At 39.7% G+C, this 23004-nt stretch overlaps 2 protein-coding genes and 1 non-coding gene across 4 annotated transcripts; all 3 read left to right on the plus strand.

The window, feature by feature from the left end:
- The first annotated feature begins 609 nt into the window (after window positions 1–609).
- LOC142946996 (intestinal-type alkaline phosphatase-like) lies at window positions 610–9392 on the plus strand. 2 transcript variants are annotated; one of them, XM_076088637.1, is made up of 11 exons: window positions 610–703; window positions 1289–1417; window positions 3779–3894; window positions 4997–5171; window positions 5706–5878; window positions 6144–6278; window positions 6360–6435; window positions 6545–6679; window positions 6946–7137; window positions 8148–8264; window positions 9118–9392. In XM_076088637.1, exons 1-11 carry the CDS (start codon window positions 610–612, stop codon window positions 9390–9392), a joined length of 1617 nt encoding a protein of 538 aa, XP_075944752.1. The 2 variants fall into 2 exon arrangements, with proteins under 2 accessions (XP_075944752.1, XP_075944753.1); XM_076088638.1 differs by having other exon boundaries at window positions 1292–1417.
- Window positions 9393–13776: 4384 nt separating this feature from the next.
- Window positions 13777–19884, plus strand: LOC142946682 (intestinal-type alkaline phosphatase-like). The gene is made up of 11 exons (XM_076088139.1): window positions 13777–13852; window positions 14359–14475; window positions 15686–15801; window positions 16484–16658; window positions 17005–17177; window positions 17471–17596; window positions 17718–17787; window positions 18093–18231; window positions 18458–18648; window positions 18776–18886; window positions 19613–19884. The coding sequence occupies exons 1-11, from the start codon at window positions 13777–13779 to the stop codon at window positions 19882–19884; spliced, it is 1566 nt and encodes a 521-aa protein (XP_075944254.1).
- Window positions 19885–22483: 2599 nt separating this feature from the next.
- Window positions 22484–22602, plus strand: LOC142947191 (5S ribosomal RNA). The gene has a single exon (XR_012953284.1). It is a non-coding gene; the product is annotated as a 5S ribosomal RNA (ribosomal RNA).
- Window positions 22603–23004: the final 402 nt, after the last annotated feature.

A 23004-nucleotide genomic window follows, 5' to 3' on the forward strand; every position in this document is an offset into this window, starting at 1 on the left:
CTTGCACCTCGTTACTTTTCTTCCCTTGGACTGCTTTTCCAGGGGATGGGGGGAAATAAATGGAAAAAGAGTTATGATTTGTATCGTGATGGATGCCAACACAAATTGGGTAGCCATTTTTTTCGCTCTCTGTTAAAGGCTGCTACATAAAAAAGACCCATTATACATTACCACATCAAAGGACCATTCAAATTTCTATCATAAACAGTTCAGAGTAGGGGAGCCAGGGAAAAGAGGGACAGCTAAATTAGAGCAACCTTTTAAGACAACAAAATGGGGGTAATGCATTTTCAGGAATCAAAGTGAGTAGAGGGGCTGTGATGGTAAAGCACTCTTGTGTGGTCCCAGCTTCTCTGTCTCTTCCTCTCTCTCTCTCTCGTCTGGCTCGTCCTCCTTCTCTCACATTTTCCCGTCCCCCTTTTATGGCTCTAAGCCTATGAGCTGGCTTGGGCCCTTCCTTACTATACACCCAGTGGGGCTTTAAAAAGGCAGGGCCAGAGGTCTTAGCAGCCACACTCACTCTCTGCTTGTGCCTCTTTGGGTCTCGGTGTGCTGCGCTGAAAGCCGGCTGTGTCAACCTCTCCAGCCTCCAGGTTGCTCGGATTAGAGATGCAGACGCCACATTGCAGGACCAACAATCTCCTGCTTATCCTTCTGGGCCCCATACTGTTGGCTGTGGGCCGGGCCGCTATGGAGAGCCAAGGTGAGGAGACGACAGACTTATTATTGCTGCCTGCGGTTGGGATATTAGTAGCATTTTGTGGGCAGACAAATGGACGTGCAAGCAGGTAACCTCAACCTGGGAAAGGGTGAGTGTGTGAGGACAGACTTTTGCTTGAGAAATTTAACTGCGTTGCACTGTGTCAGTGTAGGTGCACAAAAGCGTGTGTTACTATATTTTTGTCTATACCTGTTTATGTAAAATGTGGGGTTGGCTGTTTGTCTTTCTGTTGTTTTTTCATCTTTGGCAGGAGGAATTTTCCTGTTTGACCTCCTTCACTGTGACTCTCAGTGGGCATGAATGGACACAAACCAAAGTGTCTTCTTTGCTTTTTTTGAGAAACCTCTTGTAACCCAAGGCTAAATATAATTCAAATTATCAGAAGAAGACAGAGAGAGATGCATGAGTGTGCAGGCACCCACAGAAACACTTGAAGCTTTTATGTACTGGAGCTTTACAATTCCACGCATACATAGACCACGATGCAAAATCTCTGAGATTCCCTCCTATGCATCCACAATCCCCACATACCTATCTCATTCCCCATTTATGTGTGTTTCCACATAGCAGCACTGTATGAACGTGAGAGAGAACCAGCCTATTGGGATGCTCAGGCCAGGGCAACACTGGATGCTGCGCTGAGACTCCGCCCTCGGGAGCACCAGGCCAAGAACCTCATCCTGTTCCTCGGCGACGGTAGGTCATGCTATCATTATGAAATCTATTCCAGCAAACATTCAACACTGACTTGACTGTGATATAAGTTTGAAAAGGCTACTTCCAGCCTCAATGACAAATACAGCTCAATATTCAATGCAAGACAGTGCTAGACAAGTGTGTTCAGTGTTTACTGTGCTCAGAATGGATAGAGGGAAAGCCCTTTGGACAGCAGACTGTGAGTGACTGGTAGTGCAGGTGTGTGTCTATATATGGGAAAGCTGGACAGCTTTAGTCAATTGTTCAAATGCTTAAAATCGATTACGTTTATGTAGACTTGACCAGAAAACGCATGGAGTTGTGTGAGTAATGAATCAAGTAGAAAGGCATTAATCTCATGTTGCCTCTCCTACCTGGTTCCTGACAAAGATTTGTCTCTTAACCAAGAAGTTTCTGATGCCTAAATTTAAAGCTTCTGTGACCACGGGCCACGGCAAGGCCCGGATTGGGTTAAAAATTTTCAGTGCACTGCACCTTTAATACCGGCTCAAACCACTAAAAAGCCTACAGATTCTATATAAGGGTACATGTGGCAGTGAATGACTTACTGAGACCAAGGATTACCCCAAGATTACGACATTTATTATAACAATTAACAGGGTATTAAAATACAGGAAGTCCATCAAATCTAATAAATTAAAAAACCATAAAAGGTATCTAATATACTTGGTGACACAGGTTATAATAAAATAGGGTAACTAAATGAACAAACTACCAACACAAAACCATGCAAAACAAAACCATGCAAAACAAAACCATGAATATAACTAAATTGATAACATAAACAAAACAGCAGTGGCAGTCTCTCCTGCCTGCTCACTGCACAACCCCCATCCTGAAAGCCTCCATGTGGAGGTGTAACCCCCAGCCAATAACAGCGTGCAGGGTGTGCAGCCCATTCAAGTTGACAAATGATCCGCTTTGTCCCGCCGCTTGATGTCTGATACCGAGGCACAAGTCCCCTATTTAGCTCGGTCAGATACCAAGCAGCCGTATTAGACGGATGAGAATAAGTTGTGACATCGCTGTGTTTTCCCTTGCTCCTCTCTCACCTCTGCTGTTTGCAGAGTATAGCTCTGTGTCTGTTTACCGAGGCACACACACACACACACAAACAGAGAGGACAAGATGAAGCTTGCCCTTGGGCTGCATTTCTTTGTACTTTAAAACGTAACTGCTGTGAAATAATTAGAAATTAACATTTTATTTCTCTGGTTCACTGTTTTGTCCTTGTTAATGCTGCTTCTTCTCCTCATTCACTCTATAGCTTGCTCGACCATCGCCGCTGTCTCTCACTTGCTCGCTCATTGGGCTTAATTGAATTATGTGTGTTTACGAACAGCATCCGACAAATGTAAAATATTATACCTTTAAGGTGGCAGGAGCTGGCTGTCACCCTGAGGATCCACTCCTGTCGTGCTACAGTGTAACCTGGCATTTAGGCATTTGTGACTGTACTGTCTACCGAAGGTACAACTACTGCCACAAACTTTCCATCTGGATCGGATTTGATTGGAAGATTCTTCACAATAATTGTCACTGGTGTGGTATATTTACAGCTGGTGAGGCATGACGTTTTTTTTTTTTTTTTAAAGGGGAGCTGTTTAACGGAACAGAGATTTAAGAGTAAAGTTTTCTGTGAACCACTAGAATATCTGCTTTAAATCAGACCTACTTAGTCACATTTCTGGGTGGTCGAGGCTGAGTTTTCTTTGTGCATCTTTCCAGTAATGCCCAGAGCACGTTCTCGGTTTTATGACTATGATGTTGAAGGGAGAGTGCATCACTGTGACATGGGCTTCGTAAAGTATGGTTTTCAAAGTCAGGAGTGAAATACACGAGTGGACCACAGGAAGAGATAAAACAAGTCCCTTAATTGTTTTAGAAAATTAAAAGGCAAATACTGTATGTTTCATGTAATATATGCCAGATTGTGACATAGCAACTATACAGTATGTTCGACCAATAATGGTCTGAGCCTGCAAGAGTCAGTGTTGGTCTCTGTGCTGAGTTTGTTTGAAAGTGTAGTTCTAGAAAACAACCTTAAATGCCCTTTAGATTAGTGGATTCAGTTGATTCCTTGACATGCTTTCATTTAGTTTGTTTAGAGAATTACTGAATATTTTTTTTCTTCAATCTGAGTCTGAGCTTTTAAAACATACACATTTTAATAAATTTGGTCTGGATTTTAAGAAGTTTTCACAACAGGGCAGTATTCTGGGCACGGTGTCAGTTTCTGTAAGATCTGATTCAATATGTCAGTACACTGAGATAGTGAAGCTAAAAAGATAAATAGATGGACCCTATCAGTGACGTTGCCTGTAAATCATTGTCTCCCAGGGATGGGTGTGTCCACAGTGACGGCAGCTCGAATCCTGCGAGGTCAGATGGACGGCGGGTCAGGGGAGGAGACGATGCTCGCCATGGATACCTTCCCATATGTGGCCCTGTCAAAGGTGACCGCACAACACTGTTGACCTGTAGCTCATCAGGCATTATTCACTAACAAATTATCCAAATGTCGACTACAATACCATTTCTAATATGAAAGAGCCAGTAGGGTTTCTTCATGTAAGTTCAGCTGTGTTTTATGAATGATTTCTCCATTTCTTAGAAAAAAGGGTATTTTATAACTAATTCTGTGTCTATACTGTCACGATGAGTATATTTTTCAGTGCTATGTGAATTGTGTGTGTGTGTGTGTGTCTGTTTGAGTGTGTGTGTGTGTGTGTGTGTGTGTGTGTGTGTGAAGACAAAGCAATTCAGGGGTCACAGAGTGCAAGGCCATAATAAAAATAATCACTTTGGCCTGTTTACATGTCTTAACTAACTGTTAAAGTTTTTTTAAATGCGTATATATAAAAATACATTTATTTTTCCCATTTAAACTTATAATCGGCTAATACAAATCAAATGTTATTAAGGAGACGTTGTCACATCACATGAAAAGCTATAATAAATGACAAATCCTAATCACAACAGGAACATGTACAGGTGTCACTGGTAAATGATGAATGTGTGTATATGTTATTCAGGAGTGTATTTATGTGTCTGTGGTTCCTTGGTAAATCAGTACAGTGTGACACATGGAGAAAGAGGTAGAAAAAAAGAGTGGGTGGTTAAATGGTGTGTGTGTGTGTGTGTGTGTGTGTGTGTGTGTGTGTGTGTGTGTGTGTGTGTGTGTGTGTGTGTGTGTGTGTGTGTGTGTGTGTGTGTGTGTGTGTGTGTGTGTGTCTCCATTTTTTACATACTTTGGTCTTTTAACATGTTGCAACTTGCCTCATATTATCCCGCTCTGACTTAAATCGGTAAACCTATGGTGTTAAGGGATTTAGCTAAAAACAGCACTTAAACTGAAAATGCTGACATTGTGGTAAACAGGTTGGATTCAGCTACACGGACAAGTATAATCCCTGAATTATTGTGACTTAAGTGTAAGTGATAGTGTGACTTAGTCTGAGAATTCAGCATCGTTTGTGTTTCTGTGTTCTAACTTATATTAAAAAAATGAAGATACTACTTCAAATACATGTTTATTTCCTGTCCTTTACTCCACAGACCTATAGCGTGGATAAGCAGGTAGCAGACAGCGCCAGCACGGCTACAGCCTACCACTGTGGGGTGAAGGCCAACGCTAAAACAGTGGGGCTTAGCGCTAACGCAGTGGCCTACGAGTGTAACACCACCTTCGGTAACGAGGTCTTCTCAGTTCTCCGACGTGCTAAAGCTCAAGGTAAAGACACCTTCTGGCTTGGCTAAGTATGGCGGGTGTGCTGTGTACTCAAAAGGTCAACTGGTTTGAATTATATTCTTATCTCAAGCTATGCAATGACTATATCTGCCTTCAAATAATATACGAGGAATAAAGTGATATTTTTTTCTATAGTCTGCATACATCTTTATACTGAAGTATTTCCAAAAAATCCATAAAGTTTTAATTATGCAAAGTTTCTAGAATGCATCAAAGTTGAACTTGAAAGGGTTGTGCCAATAAAGCAATGTCATCCAAAGGCAACCATTTTTAAAAATGTAATTATTAATCATTGGAGCAGCAAGCATTACACAATATATCTAAGAAGCATTGATTTCCATTTTTAATTTCCGTAGAAACAACCTTAGACCGATAAGTCATATGGTTAACTGGAACCTCTTATACCTCTTTTAGTTGGCTTCATTACATAACCAGGAAGGACTGCAGGACTCTGGCTACACGCATTAAGAACTAAACTGTTACACTCTGATTTCAGTGTCTCTCTGCTTTGTCCAGGTAAATCAGTTGGTGTAGTGACCACCACCCGTGTCCAGCATGCCTCCCCGGCCGCTGCTTATGCCCACTCTGTCAGCCGCAGTTGGTACAGTGACGCAGATCTTCCTTCCAGCGCCCGCCGACAGGGCTGCGTCGACATTGCAACCCAACTGGTCACCAATGTTGATATTGATGTATGTTAGAACAACGACGTTTGGTGCATTTATTTTGTTAAGAGTTTAATACTTAATCTATGGAGTATTACTGGATTAAATTCTAGCCGTATAATCAAATAAGTATTTACACATAAGAATTAAGTTAAACACTTGGTAGTTTATTAGATCAACAGTTCTGTGAAAAACACTGCGCTCTATTGTTAGGGCAGTATAGTTTATCAGTACAATGACCATCATAGGCTATTAAATATAATGATCCTATTCTGCCTGGTGTCCCTTTAAGGTGATTCTCGGGGGAGGGAGGATGTACATGACACCAAAAGGAACTCCAGACCCCGAGTACCCTACCTCCAACTCTCGCAAGGGGGACCGCAAAGACAAGAGGAACCTCATTGACGTGTGGCTGAAGGCTAAACCAGTAGGATTTAAATAACATTGCTTTTGGATATTTCCATATATTTTAAGAAACGATTCAAGTGTCTACTGGTTTGATTTTCAGAATAAGAAATCACGCTATGTTTGGCACAGGAAGGAGTTTGATGAGATAAATGTTAAAGCTACTGACCGGCTCATGGGTGGGTATATTAACCTTTTAAGCCCGACCACCTTACAATGTCAAATTATTTCTTCTTTTGATTCTACAGTGCTCACAAAATATGATTTCCTTCTTTTTGTTGGTTCCAGGTCTGTTTGAGCCAAAGGACATGCGATTCGAGGTTTTCCGGAACAGCACACGTGACCCCTCCATTGTGGAGATGACAGAGAAAGCCATACAAATCCTCAGCAAGAATCCGAAAGGATACTTCCTGTTTGTGGAAGATGAGTACTATATCAACAGTCCACTAATGCAAAATCTCATCAAGCTTGTCATGATGAGAGTATTATCAGATTTTAAGAATACAAGGTTGTCAATATAAAACCGGGAATTAATTCTGTAATTTTTTTTAAATTTAAAGGGAAAAACAACATGTAGCATAATCCAACAGGCATTTTCCTTTTAGCTTCTACTAAAATGAGTCCAGTGTAGTACTAGTGGGATGTTTTGAGGCAGGTCTAATTTTCTTGTTTTTGTGGTTTTGTTTTACGAGGGAGAATTGATCATGGCCACCATGATGGCATTGCCAAATTGGCACTGACAGAAGCTGTGATGTTTGACCGAGCCATTCATCGCGCTGCGCAGCTAACGAGGGAATCTGATACTCTCACTGTGGTCACTGCTGACCACTCCCACGTCTTCACTTTTGGCGGTAGCACACCTCGAGGGAATCCCATCTTTGGTATGGTTCAACGCAAACACTTGAACGCAGTCCAGATTGAAATTGGCATGAAAATCATACTGAGAAACATGAGATTGTTGTGGAATATTTCTTATGACTAGTCGGGAGAAGAAAGTTGAGGTTTTCTATCAATATAAAGTAAAACAGAGTTTTGATGAACGATCAAGGTTTGTAAAGTCAATTTATTTGCTTGCAAGCAAAGAGAACAGTCTCACAGACACATTGCAGTGATCTGTATGAGTGCTCTGCATAACAGTCTCAATGCATGGACATTTATACTCAGACAGCTTCCTGTTATCTGCTTTAGCTAACAAGAATACACAAAGAACACAGTTAAAGGCAGGTCATCCTTCGAGCCTTAGTATACTTAATTTAAGACAGTCAGGAAGATGCTTTATCTCCTGTTTGCAAATCCCTTTGTTCACAGTTTTCCTTACAATAATCAGTTTAAACTCACAACAGATGCTTCCTTTGAAGCCACTGTGACATCGTTAAAATGACCATTGCAGAGACAGAATAGACATTCTTTACCCTCACACATCATATCTGCATGCAAAGGTTTACGCCTTTACAACTTCAGATATCGCGTCACAAAGGAAGTCAAAAGTATTTCAAACTGAGGATCTCTGTTAATCAAGGCCTCTCTGTGTCTCTGTCTTACGAAGAAGAAAGAAACAGTGCACAATGATAACAGATAACAAGACACCTGGATACTAAACTAATTAAAGTCATCTACTGAAACTACAGTTTGGTGTCTGCACTTTTAGGACTTACATTCTTTAAACCTTCACATGAGACTATGACATATTTTCCCATTACAAGATTTACAAAGTAAAGTAAATAATTTGTATTCAGATGCAAACCCTACATCAAAAATAGCAGAATTTGAAGCTTCAGTTTTGTATTTGTCTCTTAAAGTACATGCGAGTCTGTATGCTTGTTTTGCCTCTAAAACGATAATGTGACCGATGTATTATTACTCAACTTCTCTGCCATTTTTTGTCATTCAGGCCTTGCACCAAAGAAAGCTGATGACAAAATGCCTTTCACCAGTATCCTGTACGCCAACGGCCCCGGCTATGTCCATGTAAATGGAACCAGAGGGAACATCACAATGGTGGATTACTGTAAGCACAAACTAATGTATTTCAGATGTGGCTGTCGTCTGCGCTGATGTGTGTAGAGAAAGCGTGAACTGATGTGGTTACGGTTGACTCATGCCTGTGTCTTGCTCTGGAAAGCAAAGATGACATATGATGTTCATGCCATTGCTGTCCTCTGTTCTGTTTTCAACATAGGCCTTAACTGTATTTAAAAAAAGCTATTTGTATTTCTTTGTGGAACACTGGACAGCAATGATCCAGTTCCTCCTCCTCTTGTTCTGCACCATTTGCTTTAATCTTTGCATGAGTGTGTATACTTGAAGGTGGAAATACCACTATTCAGGGATGAAATGCCTTTTAAAACCCCCAAAGTTTTTGGAACCAGTAGTTCAAAAATGCACTCTCAACCCATCTGGCATCTTAAGTAAACATGCATTTAAAAGTGAGGGACATAAAACTTTATGTATGAAGCACTGTAAAAGTCAGCATTTATATTCTGCTGAAGACTATGTTAGTTAGTTATTTTGTCCACAATGTGGAATTTAAAAAAAGCCGTCATTTCATCAAAATGATCTAATAATGTTCGGAGTGTTGAAAATAATTAAATTTAATAAGGTAAATTACAGAAGACTTGCAAAACATAATTGCATTGGCAACAGCCAATAAGGTGAAAATAATCGTATAGCTATAGGTACTCTCTAGAGTGGATGATATATGACACAGTCAAAGTGAAGTTAATCTGGACAGACATCATGGTTAATTTACGGTGACATAGTCTATAACAGCATCTGTTTTGTATTAACAGTTGATGATCCCAGCAGAGAGTTGTCTAAAACAGTGTTTGGTTACATTCTACATATAACACGTTTCTCTCCAGACGATGAGGAGTACATGCAGCAGGCTGCCGTCCCATTGGATGCTGAGACGCACGGCGGGGAGGATGTGGCTATCTACGCCAAAGGCCCAATGGCTCACCTCATTCATGGGGTAAAAGAGCAGAACTACGTGGCACATGTCATGGCCTACGCTGCCTGCTTAGAGCCCTACAAGAACTGCCCTCCTCACCCCCACAGCCGCACCTCGAGCGGGTGTGTGAACACAACCCCGAGCCATCTATTTGGCCTGCTTAGCCTCCTCTGGTTACTCAGATGACCACCGAACACACACACACACATCAACACAAACACTTACACAAATACATTGTATGCATACAGCAATACAGACACTTGATGCACTTAACATTTATTGAGTACAAGCACACACAATCACTGTATGCACACAGGCTGGCAAGTCAGGACACAGGGATAGACAAATACAGTACTATATGTGTTAACAGAAATACTCACATACATCGTGATCACCCAGTGTATTCCCAGTGTATTCACATGAGTTGTAACCTCAAGTGAATCCAAAATGCAGGCTTTAACATGCATGTAGTAGCTTTTATTCAAATACAAACATACAAACATGCAGGCATTGCAGGCTAGAACGTAGACAAATATGCAAACGTTCATTTTCACGAAGGTGGCTCTATAAGAAACACTTCATGCAACTTTTGTCATTGCAGAGCCAGCTGCATTTACTTCATAAGGACTATTTCAAGCCTGTACTTGGAACATGACTACTAACTTGCACTAACTATTTCTTTCATTAGTTAGCTTGATTTGTATACTCTTCTTGTTTTCCAACATTAAATACATACTCTGTGAGCACTGTGCTCGCTCAGAGCTAGTTAACACTTGCAAGGAGCTGTAATTTTCTATTTACACGCAGTATTAATGTGAGGCTTTACCCAGAATAACTTGAAACAAGCAAGCAGGCGGAGGGCTCACTGTTCATCTTGTGGACATTTAGACACACAGCTGCTGATGTACATGATCGTCATTATCCGGAAGGAATAAATGACTATATGATGGTAACAGAAACCTGAACTACGAGCCATCGTGCCATGCCAAGCTGCAACACCAACAGACCTTACAAGAACTCATGAAGATGCTGTACCTCTTTCAGGAGTGAAAAATATGTAACTTTTCAGTTTTTTATCAAGTTTGTATCTTGACCTCATTGGTTTCCAAATAGTAAATCTGTTTTCTGCTGGATCACTTGATATGTAATCTATTTGGATTGTACATGAATGTATTTTGTAAGCAAATATTTTTGTCAATGTATTTTTATACTGCTTTGCAAATGTTACTTAAATAAGCATTTCAACTTTTTCTTGGCGAGTCCTTTCTCCAATTCAACAAATTGCTAAAATATAAATATATGAACATGACCATTCTCATGGCATCAACAAAATACAGCAATAAACAGGAGAGTTCAGTGCATTTTTGCATCAATTCATACCCTTCAGTGAAACTTAACTTAATTAACTTTTACCTTCCTGTAATTATGCCACACTATAACAACAGTAGAGAAAATAATCTTATATTTCAGCGACTTTCATGGCTTCGGCCATTTGGAGACACTCGAGGTTATTCTAATATCCCACTTCACAATTGAAGGCGTGCTTTGAAGCTATTGCCCCCACGGCAACCTATATAATAAACAGGTCCCTGTCTGCTGCGGTTCTTTCCAACTACCTATGAAGCTCTATATGAAAACCTTCCAGTCTGACTTCAGATCTTCCTGACCAGGCCTACCAACCAAAACTATTCAGAGGTTACAATATGTCCAAAGCAATGCCGCAGCTGACAAGCATGTGAGATGTGCCTTCTTGTTGCTGGGGCCTGTGGTAGAAAAAACTATTCAATAGTACAGAGTGAGTCCTATTGAAATTGAGAAAAGAAGTTTGTCTTAAAAGTATCTATTCTCTGCACAGAGAAGGTTCAATCGTCATACAGACCGCAATGCGGTCTGAAGGAGGAAGGCACCCAGAGTGTTGGTTGTGTACGACTTATAAAGGCCTTGAGCACATGGTGGGGTAGGAGGAGTTCATCATTAAGACATTTGGACGACCATTCTTTGATTGACCATTGAAAGGTTAAATGGCTGCACCCACATTCAGCTCTTATCTAAGTTGACAATATCATGTCCTTGATTAAGCCCCACACCCACCCACCCACACACACACACACACACACACACACACACAATACTACTCAACTCTGAGTGGACCCTCACTGACCATGTCTGACATTGATTAACTTTGTCAACACAAAAAGAGCCATAACACTGAGTGGTCAGACAATAAAAACAGATAGTTAAGTCATAGTGGAAATTAACCATCACAGGCCTTGCTTGTGGAATCAGCTCCCAGGAACAATTAGGGCCTCAGACTCACTCACTGTTTTAAAATCTAATCTAGAGTAAAAATGGACGATAAAGCAGGTTATGCTTTAGGGCGGGCTACCTTGTGATTGACAGGTGGCTACAACTAATACGGCGACTGTACGCCACTCATCTGCAGTGCAAATATGGTCACTTTAGTTCACTGGTTGCAAAAAGCCAAGATAGTGACGGCCGAAATCTAAGATGGCAATGCCCGAAATGCTGAACTCAAGGCTTCAAAACGGCAGTCCACAAACCAATGGGTGACTGCGTCCACTTCTTATATACAGTCTATCGAATCACATGATCCTCTCTGCCTTCCCTAGTGTCCTGACTCATGTGAGTTTACTTTTTTAATTTGTTTTTTATAAATTTTGTTTACATTTCAACTTAAATATTTTGTTAATGATTTAATTTCATTCTTTATAAATGCATATTTCTTTTTTGTAAATTGATCAGTTTTAATGTGATATATTTGTTTTTACCCTGTGTGTGAAGCATCTGATATTTGATTGTATTTTAAAGTTTGCTATGTAAATTAAATTCCTTATTATTAGTATTATAAACAAATGGTTAATCTGTTAAAAAACAGAGGCCTATATGTTAATATAAGATGTATATTGTAGAATTGCAATGCAATATATCATAATATAGTACCACAGTGGCGGCTGGCCAACAGAGGGCCATTGGGTGTGGCCCCACCTTGAGCGCTCCTCCTTGAGTGACAAAAAAAATTAAATTATAATAATAATACATTTTACAAATTGTCAACATTTGTGTTTGTGAAAAATGGAATGTACCCAGTAATATTTGTAAATTATGATATCTGCGCAAAATATATGCTTTTCCTGCATGTCTCCATGTCTCAGCAGCGCTGGGGCCATGGATACATGGCCCACAAGAGGCGGGTCTATGAAGCAGTTTAACCAATTGCTGATTAAAGATATAAATGTTGTGACATACAATTTAGCCAATCAGCGTCCTCAAATAGATTCAGCTCGGGTCCAAAGTCGCCAAAGCTGCGCGTTCTCGTCAGGAGAAGTCTACATCCGAGCGCGAGCGCCAGCGCGAGCACTACTCCTCCAAGGCCCGTTTGAGAGGAGAACTTTGGCGGAGAGTCTGCAGGCCAAAGAGCTGATCCCAGATCAGCCTGACCTCACAATCAGACAGCAGACTAGCGGGAAAGGGAAGCAGTACATGCGAAGCTTCTCTACTAGCTGTACCAGACAGGTTTGTCTAGCTGGATGCAGTCATGCTAATAACGTATTTAGCTTTTTAAAACAACGGGGACAGATCCAGCACGGACAGTTAGGGAGTGAGGGATGAGGAGGTAAGGAAACATGAGAACACCAGGACAAACATGGAGAACTCTGTCAAGCTACATATTAGGCAAAGTGAACATCTTTTCTTCTACATAGTTGTCCTCAGTCTCATCTGCTTAACAGTGAAAACTCACCATAGCTTAATTTAACATCAGTATTCCTAATTACACTTCATGTTTACTTCTCCTGATCTTTACCTCCTATAACAAGGTCCATAGGGGCATCTCAATAAATAAACATGTTATATTATATTATATTATATTTTATATATACATATGTATGTGTGTGTTTTATATTATACTAAATATTATTATATGATATATATATATATACTGTATATATATATATTATACTGAATTGCCTGTGAGGGTGACAAAAATAAGATGTCCTGACGTGTTTATCAAAGTTTTATTTACTACTTTTTTTCGTGTTGGAATAAATGTTAAATATTTAACTGCAAAGTAGTAATGCGTGTTTGATACCTTCATTTTTTTTTTGCATTAAATCATTCTGGGATGTTTGCTGAAACTGATTGGATGTGGCACAGCCCTACCGAGAACATTTTCCACCAGCCACCACTTTAGTACCATAAAACACTGTAATTATTGTCATCACATGAATATTTATAGTGGCTATAAAACGATTTTGAGTAAAGCTGCTTCAGGTTAACATTCAACATAACGTGTGCCTTTACGTTACACACGTAACGTTAAGGATGTAGACTTAAGTCTACATCCGTAAGTTCCTTACCAGAACTCATAAACGCAACAATAAAAATAGATAACTGAAACATTAGATCACAGTTTAGATCAATGATTATGAAACCTCATGGCCATTTCCTGCCTAACGTTGAAAGGCTCCTCCATGTGCCCTTTGCTCCTTGCCTGCAACTATAAAGGACAAGCACTTCAGCGCTCTTTTTTTATTCACATACAGTCAACGCCATGGCCAGCCAACATAAACTTCTTTTTACTGGATTATTGATTTCTATTTCAATGAACTGGACTTTGTCCATTTCAGGTAAGAACTGTTACATATTGCTACTGTTAGACTAAAATGAGGTATCTGCAGAAACTAAGAATGTTCCCTCTCAGATGTCACGTTAGCCTTATACAACTGGATTTCAAGGATAACACAAAGACATGCTCTGTTCCAGCACACAGTGTAAATAGTTATACGGGCTAAAGAATGATAATAGTTATTTTATTCATTTGTTACAACAATTTTATATATAATAGAGTGTGTCTATAAAAAGCAAAGACTGAGCAAGGTCACATAATCAGCCTTAGTTTTTAATTCTCATTCATCTTAATGGTATCTTGGGATCATGGGAAAACACTTTTATTTCTTATTTTTTCATGACCGTGATGTAAGAATTGATTTTCATACACCTGTTCTTGCAAGTCAGACACAAATAAAATACAAATCACCTGCATGGCCCATATATATATTTAAAATGTAAAAGCACATTTAATTAAGTCACTTGTGATTGTGTTTAACACTATATTGTCTTTTCTTGCTTTTAGAGGAAGAGCTCCATGCCAGCTACTGGAACAACAAAGCGAGACAGGCTCTTCACACTGCCCTGAATGTTCAGCCTAATATTCATCAAGCCAAGAACATCATCCTCTTCCTGGGGGATGGTGAGTCTTTTCCCAGCATTAAAGCTGTTTCTTTCATTTGTAGAGCATTTTTCCTTTCAGAAGCCATTATCACTTGAAAGTGTGAGTCTCGCCATTATTATGGTGTACTTCCCCATGGTAGAGAGAGAATTCAATGCAAACCAAATGCACTATATGACCCCAAAGAGCAAGGAGATGAATGTTGACATCTGATCACCAGTAGTTATTACTGCTTGGAAAGCAAAGCGTAGCGAAATAAACTGAGGCTAAACCACAGTCTACACTGCATGTCTAGCTATTTCCACATGTGTCCTTAACTGATCTGAACACCAACAAAGGTAAATCGCTGCAACAGGTTTAGAAAACGTTCCATGCATAGCTAGCATTTTAGAAACTCGCCTATTAAATTAGATCCAACTCCCCTTTAGTACTTAAATCTCTGAACTGGTAGGATTACTGATATAAGATGTATTATGACACACACAGATAAAGGAATCACTGCTGTGTACTTGCTTTGGTTAACTCCATGATCAAAGATCAGAATCTGTCAGATTCCCTGCACAATTTGAATTAATCAATTATGGATTTATGGTTACAGCTGCCTCCACCCCAACCCACATATCTGCTGACAACAGCCTATTTAAGATTTTATCAGTATTTGGGATTGATCAGTAACATTTAATCACCTCATAAGTGACATGTCTGTGAAAGAAGTTGTGCCGTTAATGACTTGGGACTTTAGCAACTGACAGTTCATTTTATTAAGCATTTTGCAGATCTATGATGAAATACGATACAAAGAATTGTTTAATCTGATGGTCAACTTGATAAACATAATGACCTCCTGGGAAAGTATAGACTAAGAGAAAAATAGGTTATTTGTTTTAGCAAATGTAGGTCCTAACATTAGATGCAGAAGGAATTTAGCTTGACTAAAAATTCCTAAAGATTGCCAAGCTCTGGCAACAAATGTTGGACCGGATCCCCTGGATTTTTCATGAAATTTATAAAAAAGTATAATCAAGTTCGTAAAGGAGTAGAAATGTGGAATATTGCTGTTTTTGCTTTGCATATTCTCCACCATTTGTGATTGCAAATAACTCAGATGTCTTTCACCACCTTTTAAACTCTAACATCAGCTGAGCCTTATGAGGTTCAGGGTGCACAATGGCAGCCCTGTGCCTGCCCGGCCTGTTCTTTAACACTCAGGTGTGTCTCCACCTATTTCCAGGTATGGGAGTAACGACAGTGACTGCTGCCAGGATCCTCAAAGGCCAGTTGGCAGGGGAATCTGGGGAGGAGACCAGTCTGGCTATGGATACCTTTACTCACCTGGCGCTGTCTAAGGTCAGCCCACTCTCCCTGACGCATTCAGACTTCTATGTGTGTTTCAACTTTCTGAATGAGGATAAGATGCATGCACTTGTGGTGAAAAATTAGAAATCAACAAAACAGACTACAGAAGGCTACATTCATACCACACTAACAAGCCAATTATAGGTTTTGCCTCTTTTGCTGAATGTGGGGAAAGATTTTAGTTTGAATGTGAACAGGCTGTATTTTGAGGTTGGCAAGACTGTTATTATAATCATGTCATGGTGACACAAGCAGCCTGTTATCAATATGTCTTGGGTCTGACTCTTGGCCTGTAACACTGGCTAACACAATTTCATCAAAATTCATGAAATGCCAATGAATGCCTGACATGCAGTGTTGTCAGCATGACCAATATGAAGATAACATGTGTCTTCCATGGACACAATATATGGTGAAAGCACTGAATTGAGTTTAGGCAAAATAACTTAAACTCCAAATGCCAGGTGTTTTATTTCAAAGACAGTAACTCAATTGCAGTTATTAATGTTCCTAAACTTAAGGGTATTGCTTGTTTGAGTTGAGGGTACATGTACATGCCCACCTAGTCGAAAGGATGTAATCTGAGTGTAAGTAACTGGATAAGAGCACTTGCTAAATGCCTGAGATGATAAATACTCACGTTCATTTGTGTGAATCTATTTGACCCTTGCAGACGTACAATGTGGACCAGCAGATGCCAGACAGCGCTGGCACAGCCACAGCTTACTTGTGTGGTGTAAAGGCCAATTCCGGCACCCTGGGTGTCACTGCCGCCACCCCAAAGGGCAACTGTAGGGCTGCCTATGGGAACGAAGTCACATCGGTTTTGAACCGCGCCAAGAAAGCAGGTAGGATCATGCTTCACACAGCTTTACTTTATACTGGTTTCATGCTCTCATACTGTAAGGATGAGTCTTTGTTGATGTGTTATTCACTAAGGACATTTAGTCAGACAGGTCAGTATTACTCTGTACATATACGTTTTTGCTGGTTTGTACATGTTAAGAGGATGTAAGGCCGCTGTCACTCACAACATCTGTCCTTGTGACCTAACCTTATATGGATAACATCTGTATTCACTGTGGTGTGATCTTTTTTTTGGTGGTAAATAACATCTCATAAGTGTATATATATCTATGTCAATATTTACGGCATGAAAAAAATGTTGACCACAGCTGCTCTGTGTTTTTGCAGGAAAGTCTGTGGGAATTGTCACTACAACCAGAGTGCAGCACGCCTCTCCTGGTGCAAACTACGCTCACACTGCCGACCGAAGCTGGTATTCTGACTCCGACCTCACCCCTGAGGCAATCCAAAATGGCTGCCGTGACATTGCCTACCAGCTGGTTCATAACGTAGAGATAGATGTAAGTCTTAATATAAAGGTAATTCCGAAGCAGAACATCAGAGCAGCGACTCAATAGAATTCATATCCATGGCTATGCATATAGCTCTCTAGTCAGAAAATGACACCTGTCAGATCAGCCAAGACCAAACAGCAAGTCTAGTTCTGGTTGTTTGGAAAACGCATGTAGAGTAAACCAACGAGATAGTAAGGCTTATAGTTGGAATATCACTCTGGATTAGAGAATCTGCTAAAAGCTTAAAATGCAAAGTATGAATATAGGCCTATAACTGTCACTGTGGCATTTGATTCCAGGTCATTCTTGGTGGAGGTCGTCAGTACATGTTTTCGAACACCACGGCAGACCCTGAGTATCCAACTTATAGAGGAGACCGAAATGATGGACAAAATCTTGTTTCAGAGTGGTTAAAGAACAAAATGGTAAATTGTCCCTCTGGCTGCAACTACATTTTTCGCTATAGAGTTGTTAAAAAAAAGTTTCCTCCCCCAACCCTTCCAGAAACTTCCAATTAATGTCTTTGTTTTTATTCATTACCTCCAGAATGCTAAATATGTTTGGAACAAAGCTGAATTTGATGCCATCAATCCTGCGAATACAGACTTCCTGATAGGTAAGAAGTACAATTTCATTCACAATCAATTAATCATTGAAGACACTTTTCAATAAAACCACTAAAGGTTTGCCTGAGCTGTCCTTGGACAAATTGGTTCAGGGTTTTGATTAAAAATCATCTTCTATTTTACAATCTCAGTTTAATTGCAATTTAGAGCCATAACACAAGTTGTTTTTGTTTGTTTTTCAGAAAAACTCAATGAATGCACATTTAATCATGTCGTGGCGCTAACACTGCCAGCTCTATTAGAAAAATTAGGAATGTGTTTCTGAGTTCTTCAAACTTGTTTTTTCTGGATTTAGGTCTCTTTGAGCCCAAAGACTGCCGCTACGAGTTGGAGCGCGATGCATCCATGGACCCCTCCCTTACGGAGATGATGGAGAAAGCAATTAAGATTCTCAGCAAGAACCCAAAGGGATTTTACCTCTTTGTAGAAGATAAGTGTTATTGTTAAAAGTTAAACACACTAAGCTCAAAACCATTGAAAACTAAAACCTCGCCCACCCTTCCAATAGAAGATATATTAGGTTTAAAACATATACTTTTGAAGTTATGTTACAGTAAATACGTGGTACATCAATGGGAGTTAAAAAAACAAAACAGATCACTAATATGAGGGATATTCTGCTGATGCTTATTTAAGAATTGCTTTCTTTTGGACTTTAAGCGGAAGAATTGACCATGGTCACCATGACGGGAGGGCCAAACTAGCTCTCTATGAGACTGTTGAGTTTGACCGGGCTATCGGGCGAGCAGCTGAACTCACCAGTGAGCTAGACACCCTGTCTGTGGTCACTGCTGACCACTCCCATGTCTTTGTCGTTGGAGGATATTCTGCCAGAGGAAACTCTATTTTAGGTAAAGTGCACTCTTAGAATTTGATAAGAGCTGAGGTAAAGGAGGTTTTATAATAAAAAAAATGAAAAACATCTGCTTTCCAGATGTGAACAAACCTGTAGATACCAATTTGTCCTGTGATTTACAGGAGTGTCTCGCATATTAGCAGACGACAAAAAGCACTTCACTACTGCTGTGTATGGAAATGGCCCAGGATACCGAGAAGGACCACGCCCCGATATGAATGAGACAATTTCATGTAAGTGAGACAAAGTAATTTAGTAGCTCCATCTTGTGGTGTAACAGCATACCTATTGTAGAGGCTCGAAGAGCCAAGTTATGGTGTGACACAAATGCCACTCATATTTAAAAAACGTGTTATAGCGTCAAGGAAATGTTGTTTCTTGGAAATGTTTCTTTTAAAAGGACAGCGATTAACTCGAGTGTAACAACTTTATCAACTGTATCCTATGAACTGTACACCAAATATTGTTTCTCTGCAGTGAGCATGTAGTATTTTGTACAACAGCAATGCACATTTTTAATTGTTTGCAAAAACATAATGAGATGGGGGATCACAGCAGATGGCTTAGAATTTTTTTCCAGCAACAAATAAAAAACAGAAGAACCAACAATAACTTATTATATTATAAGCATAACAGGTAATGTATAATGCTCTAGAAAAACTTTAACTTTATAATCATTCTATAATAATTAAGAAATCAGTCAGTCAGTCAGTCGGTCCAACAACTTGGTGCCATACACTTTAATTTACCTTAGACTGTTAACTTTGGGAATGATCCTTAACAACATAATGCAATTATACAGTATGCAATGAATACTACAACTGTAAAACTTATCATATTCCATTTTTGCTGTGTGTCAAAGATCTGATTAAGTAGTTTGCCATTTAGCTGCATTGGATTTCATTGTCGTTTTGTGCCAGAAAACTACTATAATGCTCCTTTGTCCTTTTCTTCCTCAGCAACTAATGAGTATCTTCAGCAGGCTCCTGTTCCTCTTGAATCAGAGACCCACAGCATAGAAGATGTAGCCATCTTTGCAAAAGGCCCCATGTCACATCTTTTCCACGGGGTCCAGGAGCAGAGCTACATTGCCCACGTCACTGCTTATGCTGCCTGCCTGGAGCCCTACGAGAACTGTGATCTGCCCCCACCCGACCACGCTGGATCCATCCACCCCAGCCTCCTGCTCCTCCTGATGAGCCTCCTTCTCCTCTCCCTCTGCTCTGTCTGAGATGACAGCCTATGCAAAATGTGTCCTGACCTTTGAATAGCTGTGCTATCTGACATTTGATTTAAAAAAGTGTTGTTCTTTACACCAGTGGTTCTCAACTGGTCTGGCTGCGGGACCCACCATCACCCCTTAATGACAAGCCGGGACCCACGACCCATATATATATATATATATATATATATCTATATATATATATATATATATATATATATATATATATAATTTGGGTATATCTATATTCAAGAAGTCTAGTAGTAGTAACGTCTCTGTGTAGTAAACAACTGTCAAATCAAATAAAGAAAGTACACATCAATTATATTTTAACAAATAATATTCTCATTTTTCAAATTTAACTGGATGGATTATAAATAATACATAGATATACATAAATAAATGTTCTTCTCATTTCAAGTAAAATAACGGCTGGATTAAAAAATAAATTACGTAACGAAATTCAATTTAGAAAAATAATTTTCACTGAATTGCCCTTCAGCTTTAACTTCACCCTGAATGAACTGAAAAAGCCACGATATTATATTTTTTTCATCTACTAAAAAGAGAAATTAGTGTTGAATAATTCACCTCTATGAGTCTGTCCAGTCAGAGTCTAATGACTCTGGTGTCTCTGGATATTTCTCTCTTTTGGAAATCATCCTATGATTTGACTTTCACATCTCACAGCTCAACAGTCCTGCTCTGCTGTCTCTATCCTCGTCTCTCCCCGTGTGTCACGGGGTACATCCCAAGTCTCTTAATTCTCATTTCCTCGCTCCTTGATCCTCGCTTGAACCGGAAGTTGTTCCGCGCCGCCATATTGACGGCCGTCCCAAAGCTCTTATTTAGCTCTGAGGAGCGAGGATCGAGGAGAGAGGAGGGATCTCTGAGGAGCCATGAGCGAGGACCCACGAGAACAGACTTCCAGGAAGTCTTTTAACGGCCGACACGCCCCCTCATTGTTCATCTGTCATGTGATTGGATGCTGCAGCCGATCGATTGATGAGATTTTTTTCAACATGTAAACAGTGAAGACTGATCACAGATTACACTCAAGCTTTATATTTGATTCGTTTCTGATTCAACATCTGGTTTAAATAAATGTTCATTGTAGTCTGAACAACAAAAGGACCACAAACAACTTTCTACATTTATTAGAAAGATTTGTGTTTTGATGATCTGAACTTTTATTATGGAAACAATTAAAGTCAGAGGGAACTGGAGAGACGAAACACTTATTTATATATATATATATATATATATATATATATATATATATATATAGAGAGAGAGAGAGAGAGAGATGGAGAGACGAAACACTTTTTACATCATTTATCATCATTTCATTCAGTCAGGTGAGGCTGTTCATTCCTGATTGTCGGGTTTGATGAGTTTTATCATTTAAGAGAAACAATAATCATATTCTGGGTTATTTAATATCGAAGTCACAATCTGAATTTCAAAACGTACAGACGCAAATAATTCATAAATAAGATGATCGCATTCCGCCGGTAGAAATGCATCCTGTGCTTATAAACAGAACACAGTTTGTAAACAGACTACAGAGAGAAACACCTCTATGGTGATTACTGTGTGTCTTTATTAGTTATTAGTATTATTAGTTACTGTTATTAAGTACAGTGATCATGTGAACAGACACAAACTTATCAAAAGTCTCTCCAGCTGTTAAAGCCGACTGACAGCTGATCCAGCTGTGATCATCAGCACCATCATCAGAAACAGACGTCACTTCACATGACGCAACTGAGGAAAGGACGTCTCATGTCTCTTAAAAGATATTTCCTCGTTCCTCGCATGGTTTCCTCCATGCATCCCTGGTGGGAGGGACTAAGACGCAAGGAAAGGACGCAAGTGAGGGAAACGGGATGCAATTAAGAGACTTGGGATGTACCCACGGTGTGTGTACATCTCACTCAAGTCAGGAAACTTGTCAGAATACTCATATTTGATTGGCTGAGCTTCATCACGTGATGTGATTCACAACGCATTGGTCTGTGTTTTTCCTGCACCGCTGAACAAGTGCCGTAAATGCTGGAATAATTCCGCTGCATAAAAAATGCCTTCAAAATAAAATCACAACTTTTTTTTTTTTTTCTTTTCTTTGTCAGGCAAAGGCCCACGACCCACTGAAAACGGGTCCGCGACCCACTTTTGGGTCGCGACCCACCAGTTGTGAATCACTGCTTTACACTGTATGTTCTATGTTCTATTTAATAGCTGTATAGTTGCACAATTTTGAGATCAGTGACATTTTAAGCATTTCTTCTTGTTCAGATAACCTTGTCATGAAATCAACCAGTTAATCAAACACAACCGTCTTTATGAGTCTTTATTTCACGTCATTTTCTCTTATCATGTTTTATGATGTCAGGCTTTTAATTTTTTCTTACAAAACCTTAATTGGTATATCCAGCCTGTATTAACGTAACATTGACAGCGTATGGTATCAAGGCAATTGCTTTTTCACCATAGCGAGAGTGTTTGTTTGTGTTCCGGGCAATAGGTGCTCCCTCTTTGGGAAGACAGAAGAGCAGAAAGTGCTGTTAGAGTGTCTTTAAAACGCCGTTTGGTAGGCTATTTCTTCGCTTACGGCCATACCACCCTGAACACGCCCGATCTCGTCTGATCTCGGAAGCTAAGCAGGGTCGGGCCTGGTCAGTACTTGGATGGGAGACCGCCTGGGAATACCAGGTGCTGTAAGCTTTTTATTGTCTCATCCCAATCACCCAACTTGACAGGGCAATTGCCATTGTTGTAGGCCTATCTATATATATATATATATAATAAGCATATAGGTCACATTTATGTCACCTTCCATTGCTATTATGCAAATAGTGTACTTTTAGGTGGCTTGTGAGTGTCTTGTTACTAAAACATAACTTTATAAAAAAGTATGCAATGAACTCACAAGACACAACATTTATTGTGGGATAATCAAACCAAAAATAAACATAGTATTTTGCCCAAAACATAAAGTATGTCTTTGCACAATCCCTGTAGCAAACATTTGTGCCATAAACCTTTTGACTGAGAGTGAATAAAACAACTGCAACATGTGATTTTTAACTGGAAATTAGGGTATATCTAAGATTATATGCTTAATAG

The sequence above is a fragment of the Anarhichas minor genome, unplaced genomic scaffold (assembly GCF_050575085.1).
Source record: "Anarhichas minor isolate MPS153535 unplaced genomic scaffold, ASM5057508v1 ptg000010l, whole genome shotgun sequence".
In the NCBI taxonomy this organism is placed as follows: domain Eukaryota; kingdom Metazoa; phylum Chordata; class Actinopteri; order Perciformes; family Anarhichadidae; genus Anarhichas; species Anarhichas minor.